The sequence below is a fragment of the Styela clava genome, chromosome 1, assembly GCF_964204865.1.
Source record: "Styela clava chromosome 1, kaStyClav1.hap1.2, whole genome shotgun sequence".
Taxonomy (NCBI): domain Eukaryota; kingdom Metazoa; phylum Chordata; class Ascidiacea; order Stolidobranchia; family Styelidae; genus Styela; species Styela clava.
The window spans coordinates 22612938-22624223 of NC_135250.1; the positions used below are offsets into that span (position 1 = coordinate 22612938).

At 34.0% G+C, this 11286-nt stretch overlaps 1 protein-coding gene across 1 annotated transcript; it reads right to left on the bottom strand.

The window, feature by feature from the left end:
• Positions 1-261: 261 nt before the first annotated feature.
• LOC120342567 (uncharacterized) lies at positions 262-10863 on the bottom strand. The gene is made up of 16 exons (XM_039411449.2): positions 10606-10863; positions 10456-10515; positions 9972-10048; positions 9536-9730; positions 9091-9276; positions 8238-8381; positions 7989-8156; positions 7452-7622; positions 6832-7005; positions 5499-5720; positions 5071-5135; positions 3616-3853; positions 3293-3463; positions 2995-3028; positions 1621-2565; positions 262-1350 (listed from the first exon to the last, which is right to left on the bottom strand). The coding sequence occupies exons 1-16, from the start codon at positions 10631-10633 to the stop codon at positions 1181-1183; spliced, it is 3048 nt and encodes a 1015-aa protein (XP_039267383.2). The 5' UTR covers positions 10634-10863; the 3' UTR covers positions 262-1180.
• Between the last annotated feature and the right edge of the window lie 423 nt (positions 10864-11286).

Here is an 11286-nt window from a genome sequence, read left to right on the forward strand (position 1 = left end):
ATTCTAAAAGCAATACTCCATATGATACGAATCAAGAACAACAATTTGTTTATATTTATAAAATATCTTGTAGCGGTCTATCTACATAATTGGGATATTTAAACTTTTATTGTGGTGTTCTCTATTTTCCCCGCCATGATTTACGCCTGTCAATTTCTTTTTCGCGATTGTTTTTTATGAGTAGAAACTATTTCTTATCAAGTTACATTGTTAACAACGTCATATACATTACTACTTACAACACATCAAAGACGCAATAAAAAAGGATGTAATTGTATGTATTGTATAAGTGTACAGATTAAGTTTAATATTCAGTACATGTCTACTTAATTATTACAGTATATGTACAATAAATTGTTAAAGAAGAAATAAGAAGAAGGAACTTGTTAGCAAAGAAGTTCTTAAATCTCTAAGATTGGGCAAAAATGGTTTTTACATACCATAATGCAGATTTATCGAATTCGAAATCGATTTTTTTTTCGAGTTTTATTTAATGAAAATTTTATATTAACCGGATAACATTTTTTATCAGTCATTCAGGGAAAGCACAATAAAATGAAAATCACGAAATATTTATATATATATATATATTCCGTATGCTCCTGGAATGGATGACTATTCGGTCTACTTGTCAGCGGTTACCTTCCAAAGCGTTATGAATAAAACTTAGGGATACAAAATTACCACAACGCAAACGCTTTTATGCTAGTACAGTACCGCCGCAAGATGGCGCCACAATGCAATAATTCACTATTATAATTATTATTACCAGTACTCGTACTAAACTGAGATAAATATCAATTAGAAAAACGAAAAAAATAGGAAGATCCACAATTGTGTCTATGAGACACTGGAATCATAAAAATTTGATATGGGGGGAAAGGCAATGCATATATGTAGAATATAAGGCGAGTATGTGATCGGGTAACCGTGTTTTAAAATTTGGATAAATTGATTAAGTAAAAACAAAATATGTATAAAAAGTTAGAGATGAATAAAGAAAATGACTCTTAGGCCAAAAACAGAGCATTCCATACACAATAAAGTGTGGTATATTATGCGGTAGCAGCCAGTCTCACAGGTACATTATAGAAATGTTAAGAGTCTGTGTCTTCGAAAGTAGAGCATATATCTGTAATATAAATCACTGTAATTTTTTCTTTCATAAAGTCGTTTTTGCTTATTCTAGCCACGAATCACTTGAGCTGTCGTCTGAACTTGATTCGTTTTCAGATTCTAATACCACTGGTTTCTCATCTGCCTGCAGGGGAGGCTGCGCTTCTTGTATGTCATCCTCCAAGGCTGCTTCGTCCACAACTTCCGGTCCAACTGTGGCGGATGTGGTGACCACTAAAACAAAAAAATCAAATATCTTTTATGGTGACACTAGAACGCAGTTATGTTATGAACAGTTATCAGTTTATTTATTTTGTGTTTGACTTAATACTTCGACGATGCCTAATGACCATCGATGAATCTAGTGTAACCCAATATTAAATACAGAAGAGAGTTGAATGTTTCATCACAACACGTCAAAGAGGCAAGCACTAATATAGATCTGAATTAGAAAAATAACTGGGTTTCTACTAAACTTTTTACTAATTATAGTTTGTGAATTACCTGTATTTTCTTGAGATATATTTACATTACAACCATTTATGTTGTAAATATTCTTATGGATGTATTGGGGTCGTTCCGGAACTTCCAATTCAGGTCTCCAGCGAAGTGTAATCGGATCTTTAAAGTTTCCCCCATTTGCGCCCGTAACTTCATGATAAAGATCCTTTATTTGTTCGTTTTGTGGATTTGCTCGATTTGTCAACCTCGCGGTAAATTTGACTTTTGGAGAAGTTTGACTAAATATCTCCGCGCCGGTATATGTTAAGGGTTCAGAATGTCTGATTTGGACTTGTGTGGGATCTGCCTTGTTATGAGACATAAGGAGAACTGAAATTTGATCTTCTGGCATTATGGTAAGTTCGTTTAAACCCAAGGCATAGAGACACATTCCTGAAGCTTCTAGCTCTCTTTTTTGCTGTTCTTTTGCTGCATTGTTATTGGGAACGAATTTTGACAACAGTAAATGATCGTTGGTTGTCAGTGGATCCACTGAAAGCTTGAACAGCATGTTGCAATAGTTAGCCTGAACGTTATTTGCGTCGGCAGAATTGATAACGACCTCAAAATCACTGAAATGGTCAATTTGGAACTCAATAAAGTCGTCATCACCATGTTGAATCGTGGCCTCTTGATCCCATTTCTTGTGATTGTCTTCTCTTGTTAGAAGATGAAGATTTAACTTTTGATCACTCTGTGCTTTCCTTTGTTTAATCCATGTGTGAAGTTTTACTTCAATATATTCACTGAACTTGGCGCCATTCGGTAAGCACCTCAGAATGGATGTGACAGGATGCGACCAGTCAGGAATGTTGTCAAATCTTCCAGGATGTGTTAATTTGAACGTTAATTCAATCGGCATTTGAACGGCATTTGGGGGAATTGTTACTGAACAATTCTTTGTGGAGAAATCGATATTCACCCCTTGCTTATCCACGAGCACAATTACTTAAAAACATAAAATCACACGGTTAAGGTATAATCTTATTTCAAAAATTTGTTAAAATCTAGTTCACAACGTGAACGATAGCAAGTACTGGTTGAAAAATACTTCGAAAGATTAAATCAACACGAGCAAGAAGTGTTTACTTGTTGCTTAATCATATGACAACAGTTGACTAATAATCTAATTTTGATAATAATAAAAAACACGTTGCAAGGTGGCTACGCCGGAGCTATCTTATAGGACCTCGTAGACCATACACGATTTGAAAATTATGGAAGGAGTAAGAGAGTGCTTAGATTTAAGTGATCAGATTGCTGGGCCTAACTACGTTCGTGTCGCAGGTCAAAGCAACTTGGCCATTTCATCCACAAGATTTTTAGGTCAGGTACTAAATAATTTAGATATTCTTTTGAACAATTTGAATTTTTTACCTTGGTCTTCTTCATATGTGATTGTAGTACCAGCCTAGAAATTAATGAACTTTGTAAGCTATTAATTTTCATACTTGCTTCCGATTTATTAATTTATTTCCATGTGTATAAACGTATTCATCTTTAATTGATTTAATTATTCATAGTTTGGTATTCTTGAAATTCCTCGCAAGTAAGTTTATGTATCAAAAATATGTAATTCAAGATTTACTTCATTATAAAAGTTATTTAAGCTACATACATTCAAATACATCATGTAAAATTTAAACTATCAGTTTATATACAGTTATACACATACATCTCGCGGCATGTTTAGCATTCCGGGAGTTATAATTTCTTCATGCCACTTTCCCAGACCACATCCGATAACTTTAATATTTTTGATGTGACGCCTTTGGAGAAAATCCGATAATGATTGTGCTGATTTCTTCCCAAGTTCAGGATTGTTGCTCAAGTCTAGTAGAAACATCTAAAAAATTTCACATTAGATTTTATGATAATACCTCTCCATTGCTCTTTATTTGTGTATTTCTATATTACTTTTCACAGACCATTTTCTACAGTCAACCCTTTTGTACAATCAATTACATATTATATTGCGTATATTTCTAGAATTCAAACCTTATTTTTATGTATCGAAAGTGAATCCGTAATATTCGAAACATCTTGGTCTTTCAACTGACATTTAGCAACCAGGAGTTCCTCAAGTGTTAAACAGAATCGTAAAATTCCTCCAAGAGAATGTATATATTTTTCATCTAAAACTTTTCCGGATAGATCCATTCTTGTAACATTGGCGAAGTTTGCTTCCATATCATTGATAGTGCTGTGTAACCACCCGAAATCCGCCGGCTTTGTCCTGGTATTGATAACATACTCAGTTAAAAACTTCTGGCATTAAGCGGACTGTACATATAGAGCCAAAACATGCACAGACAAACTTATATACATATACAGCCAATGTTATATGCATGTACAACTACTTTAATATGCATATAAAGCAATTCAAAGTGATGTTTCCAGTATGACAAGCATATATAGCCAACACCAATATAGAGCCATTAAAGTGACGCACGTATTCAGTTAATGCATTTTATAGACTGGTATTTCTTTGATCTAAATTCTAAATGTCATTCAAGTTCTCCCGTGATGTGCGCATAATGTTGATTCAGTCTCTCCTACTACATAGATACGTAGTCATACTGCCATACAACAGCTGATCGTAACATGAGGAATGTGTCATTGACAATATCGTTTGTATGTCACTTTGGATGTACATCACTTAAATGGCTTAATGCATATGGCATTGGCTATATATGTATGTTGGGTTGGCTATATATCCATATGATTTGGCTCTATGTGCATTTCTGGATGTATATGTAAAGCACGTTGCCAATCCTGTCGGATGGGATTATCCCAAGAATGAATGCTAATCAAAGCTCGAAATCACTGATATTAAGAGAAATTGTTTTTTCAGAATACAAATAACCAATAATGTAATTTTTCCTCCTCATGAAGAATCTCAAAGTTGAGGGATAAATTTTCTTTATAATTAATCAGTTGAAGAACAAAAAACCCATTGGTCACGATTTGGACATACGAATCGTTTTGTTATTATTATTATGTTGTTGTTGCTAGCATTTTCATTTTTGTTGAGTGAAAAAATCGCTACTACTAGACCAATTACTGTGAAATTTATAGTGATTAAAGATTGCTGTTGTCACTAGGAAGCTATCATTTTTTATTTATTTCTCAAATTTTTGTGGACTCTATTGGATTCGTTTTTCACTTTGAAGTTTTATTCGATGATGTTATCAACATAAAAATTGCGTTGCTAGTGGCGGTTTCGCCATCGCATCCAGCAATCTGGAACCCAGACTACCGGTACTGTAAATGATTCGATACTATGTCGTTCTGGCCTCCGTGTTCATATATTCGAGCATTGCTTTCTTGTTTTTACAACAGCGTGAGGGAGGTCATACAATAATATTTTTGCAAGGCCTTACAAATGAAGGTTGTATTAATTTTCTTAAACAACAATGCGAGAAATTACACAAAAACAAAACAGGCCCTTACCGTGACACAGTTTGGTTTTTGACAAATATTGAAATGCCAACATCAACCTGTTTCACTTCGAAATTCTGAAACAAGATCACATATTATAAAAATTGTTGTCAAGTTGTCATTTCGACTTATTGGGGGTTTACTATCATTATTTATTCGCCAGAAATATAAGTTGCTCATTAAATGTTCAAATGCTTCTCGTCGATGTGAAGATGTATTTTATAAGATGAAATTTAACAAGATCGGTTGTTGAAATAATATTATTGCAGTGTAGTCCAGGCTGTTCTAATTTGCATTAATACAAGCTACTTATTTATGACTTACAAAGGCTTATTTCTGACAGACAATTGAATACATTATACATGTTAGTCCTGTATTAATGTCCAAAGTAATCGGATTATTGCAAGTCTTGAAAACGAACAAATTGTAATTTTGTATACCTTAATTCCTTCGAAACTTTTCCGCAATAATGGTAACATATGACTGGCCCATTTCTTTAGCATTTCAAAAACAACCGCTTCAGCTGCAACTCTGGCCAATGTGAGCAATCGATCTATGTTCACATCTTCCATGTCCAAGACATCATCTGGTATTGCTTCATCGAGAGAAGCATCGGAAAAATATTCTCCAGGAGAAACTAGTCTCGTGATGATTTGTTCTACCTGTGGACCAATATTTTTTCCATAATGACCGTATTGATTTTTCGATTAGGAGAATGTTTTACAAATTTATGCCAAGGATTGGCAAATATTATAAAATATTGAATGTGCAATTTTCAAACCCCAAAAAGCTAAACGCGGCCATGTAATCAATTACATGTCGACACAACTTGGACGTAGGTGTCGCTATATTGCGAATTGAATCTTACTAAAAATGATCTCAAATATTAACGAAATTTAGCGAATGCCATTTTAAATTTCTGCGAGAAAGTTGATCGTATACTGTCACGTTAACTGTTGAATTAATAAAAAAATTATAATCTAATTCAGCGTTTCCCAAACTTTTTCGGTCACGGAACACTTACACTTTTTATCTCGCCTCGCGGAACACCATAATATGAAAGGGTAAAATTGATAAAGAAAAACGGTGTAATGTAGCGGTTCCCAGTGGGTTCGTCGCGGCGAGTTGCTAAATGCGCCGCAAAAACTAGCAGAAATATGTTAAACATACCTAAAATATGATTGAATATTTTACATATTTCATTTATTATAAATGTTTTATTGTTTCCTAATTTGAATGCTGTGTATATGAATCAACAAATTCATTTTATCTTTCTATGTCCTTTACTTTCCATTACGTAGTGTTTGCCTCTAATGGTACGTCTAATGGAGATAGAAGTACTTGCTGCAACTTCGCGAGCTGCAGTTTATTTATCTGCTGAATCGAGTTTTTAGAACATGAGTAATTTTTTCAGCATTTCGAAGTAAAACCAGGCAGAGATGGCGGAAGAAGAGTTGACCATTTGCCTTTATTGTTTAGACCTACTTGTTTGCCTATAGCAAAATCAAAAGGATTGCTGCAAACTTGATAATGAACTTAACAGTCAAAAAGCTAGGCCGACGGTTAACGAAAATGCCACTACCCTACCTTAGTTAGTCCGCTTTTGGCTGACGGTGACGCGATATTAAACGGTCAGTTGGGCGACAACTTCACGATCCCTATATCGCCATGGCGACCCATTTAGACGCATTTTTGATTTGTTTTCCACGGAACACTCGGAGGACGCTTATTTTCCGCGGAACACAGTTTGGGAAACGCTGATCTAATTAATACCTTGTAATGTTTTTCAACTGAGAGTTTGTTAAGTGCCGACGCCAACGAATCAATAGCAGTGACATCGTAACTAACAAGGAAACGCTTTACTTTGCTATGAAATACAATATCGCCAATGACGCTGGCACACTTCTTCGAAATGTCATCTTCGAAAAATATTCCAAAAGACCTCAGCTGAAAGTAATATTAATATCAAATAATAGAATAAATATATATCAGTCAGCGTTCAAGACGGAATATTATTTTATTACATACGTTTATAGTAAGGGTTAGATGACCTTCGAAAAATTAAAGAAATTATATTGAATAAGTGGTTTCTGAGATTCCATAGTAGAACAGCAAATTTTAAAGATTTCGGTATTGCTCTAGGCAGAACTTTAGCTATGAATCGCAGTTATAAAAAACAGTTATGCAATGAGATTGGACGAATTTTTGCGTTGGAAAGAGACTTTTCTAGCCAAGTATGTGGCGTCTACGAGGGGGTCATTCCAATTGCAGTTCGAATCACATACCTATTTCTATTCCCAACTAATTAATCAAAGCAAGCTAAAATTGTGAATGCGGGTGAAGTCGAATGACACTCACTGAGTAATTGAAAAAGATATTTATGTGTTAAATACCTGGTGTCCGTGCTCTACTAAGTTTTCCAGTAGTAATTTTACGCAGGATGTCCTCAATGAGTCACTTTGGTCCGATACAATGAAGTCTTCAATGTTCAACATTATAACAAGATTGACTGCTCTTTTGTAATGCGAAACGGTCCCTTCAACTTGTACACTCAGTTCCTTCAGCTGTATAATATTTCATTTCAAGAGATCGATGCTCAAACATAGGGACACGAAAGCTAAATGGGGCGGTAGGCTACCTTACCTAGTCTACTGTACGTGTACGGTACGGTCAAAAATTTTCGAAGTGAAAAATGAATTACATAGAGACCACAGAAAGTTTTAAAATAGATAAAAGTAAAGCCTCCTAGCAAAAAATCAATCTTTAACCACTGAAACGTTCGAATCAATTAGTTCAGTAGTTAGTGAGAAAGACGATTATTTCATAACGACAAGATTATGAAAATGATTTTCAACAACAACAACATAATAATAATAACAAAACGACTCCTATGTACACGCCGTGTCCAATAACCAAAGTCGCCAACTCACCTGAGTGTAGTCGCTGTTTCTCAAAATTTGTGCAAACACAGTGGGATCACGTGCCAAGTCATGAGAAGACGAAAGACTAATTCCGTGTACTTGATACAGAGGAACCATTTTACCCCAAACAGACGAATCTATTCCTTGTATGTCCGGCTTCATATCAAGAATGACTTTCTGCAACATAACGAAATAACCTTGAAAATATCATTTTGATTTCTCATTGTTTATCTTATACCATTACTAAAATTGTCTTGCCTGATCTTGATTTATCTTTAGAGTAAAACCGTCAAAACAAAACATCCTGAACCGACGAGACGAAACCAGATAATCCAGAGATGAATATGTATAATCATCAAACACAATTTCGTTACCTCGTAGGTCAATGATTTCGGATGATACCTGAGACGTGCGATGTTGAACGATTAGTTGATTAGATTTGTGAAATGCATTGGCTGTGCTTGTACATTATTTAAATGCATATATGTATAATGAGTTGGCTGTATATGTGAAATGTTTACAATGTGTCAATGTGTTTATTCTATTTGTGAGTGGGGTAAGAAACGTGATGTATATATATACACAGTACAAAATATGCATATACAGCCAATTCAATGAATTATGCAACCAGTTACGTGATATACATATATATAAACATACACAATGAATTTCATTAGCAAGTAGTTATTGTACTTGCTATGCCTCCACATGTTGTGTGCGCATAGCGATGTAGTGTCTGCATATGAAATGCATTGGCTGTGTTTGTACATTATTCAAATGACTATATATGTATATTAAGTTTGCTCTATATGCATATCCTGTATGCATTAGCTGTATATGCATATATGGTTGGCTGTATATGTAAAATTTTTACAATATCCAAGTTTCATTCTATTTGTGAGTGGGTAAGAAACGTGATGTATATATACAGTACAAATTATGCATATACAGCCAATTCAATGAATTATACACCCAGTCACGGATGTACATATAAAACATGTGTTATATGCATATAAAAAAGCACAGGTCAATAATTAAACCCAAAGTCTAGCAATGTAAAGGACTGTGAGCATTCATCATTGTTAAGAATATATTGTTTCATAATTCTCACCGTAGTTACATTTGATGCAACAGGGCATTCTACCATCCCAGAGCAAAAGTATCCAAAAGTCCATGAATTGATTCGGCATTCACATAATCGCAATCCTTTTACTCTATATTTATTCACGAACATTCCAATCGCTCCCCAGTCATATTTTTCAGTGATAGAGCAGCCCATCAAATCCAGAAAATCAATCTAAAAACGTATATTTCTATGATTAAGTCACATTGGATAAAATCATTTTAATTTTTGCTGAGTCAATTGACATCTCCCTCAAGTGTTTTGGTATCCCGTAAGTCCTTTGATGACATTGTTCTTAATCACTGATAGTGAAATCGAACATTTGCATTTTCCCACTCTGAATAAACCTATTTTGAAAGTTTTTGTTCAATACATTTTGATAGATAATGAGCCTGTCTTTTTTATAATCTCTTATTTTTATTCTACCACAAACCTCACAAGATGCTGAAACTTCTTTCAACGGTTGACACCAATTTTTTTCAAAATCACATCCTTCGAATGAAAGTATTTCAACATGTGATGCTTCATTCAAATGAAGAACAATCTGACTCATCCGCTCAAGAGTAATTTTCTTTTTTGTGAATATTAGACTATTTAAATCTTTTTGCCATTGCTCTTCGTGAATATCCTGATGATAGGAAACAAATCACTTGGAAGTATATTTCTAGCTTCAATTTATAAAATCTATTCGTATTCTCAACACTGTGAAAAAAAATAGCGTTCATCGGCTTATTCGCAATCTTACTTCATCAACATGTAAGACGCAATAAATTTCACCAATTAAATCAGAAACAATTACGCTACATCAATTAGTAAGCTTCAAAAAAATATAGTAGAGATTGAAAATACGATATGGCTGTTTTATATACCTCAATGCCTATTAGTGCTTGATGCAGTTCACGCTGACCAGAAGACTCTAAATTTCCATCGTGCTTCGTCTTTTGTGCTATGTAAAAAATGCAGCTTTGTTAAAGAAATTAGGCCCCAATTTCATTTTTCGTTGAAGACTAATTAACGCCCTGTATTAGCAACAACACTTTATTACTTTAAATACTGAATTTAGTTTAATATGGCTCTGCATCTCTGGTTTGACTGTTAAACATTACCCCGCATTACTCCAGGATAATGACGATTACCAGATCTGTCCTTTTCTGTATATTTTTATGTCTTAGTTGTAATAAAGCTTAGTTTCTAGTCAATTTTGCATGGAAATTTTCAGTCAATTCGGCAATCTGCGTTTCATTTGTACACGGCCAATACGAAAATTAAATTTTTAATTCAAAAGAGAAAAAGGTCAAGAAATTATTGTAAGAAGACTTTGTACTCAAACTTTGAGAAACCACGCCTACTTACCTTTAATTCTATGACTTTTTGAACGTTTCAATTGCTTCAGCCATTCGGTTTCATTAAAACCTAAAAACATATGAAGTATTTGTACATAGATTAGGTTGAAAACGAGATTAAACAAAAATAGTGGGAAAAGTAAAAATTAAGATTACTCACGTTGACTTCCATGTGTAAAGCTCGCCATCCTCCTTTGTTATTTCACACTCTTGACAAGTTACGAGTTGAGACGACCTAAAACTTGTAGCTATGCGCTTTACTTTTCAGAACTACAGAGATTCAGAACTACATGAGAGAAACAATGGAGGCATCGTAACTTAATATCTAGACCAGGGCTGCCACTTTTGTCTGAATAAAAACATCTAGAATCTAGATCTAAAAATATCTAAATTTTAAAAAACATCCAAAAAATATATCTAAATATGAAATTACTAAATTTAATAAAAACGAACCAAACGAGAGAGTACAATTAGTGTATTATAATACATCATAGTAGATTTCGAAGATCATTAGAAGTTGATGTTGTTGCTACAGTTGCTTCAGAGGGATTTTTAAAGGTTTCTGCTGTACATATTTTTCTTTGAAATCGAAAAATGTTCTTTCATGAACCTTACATCTAATTCTAAATAATATTCGTTTAATTAACAATTATACACATCTTTTTTTTTCATTTCCCACTGGATAATATTTAGAACGTTCAAAAAATATATCTAAATTTTATAGCTAACATCAAGACTCCAAATTTTTTATCTAAATCCTTAACCAAACATCTAAATCTAGCTATATAACATCTAAAGTGGCATCCTGATCTTGACTCAGACACATAAATACGTTAATAAC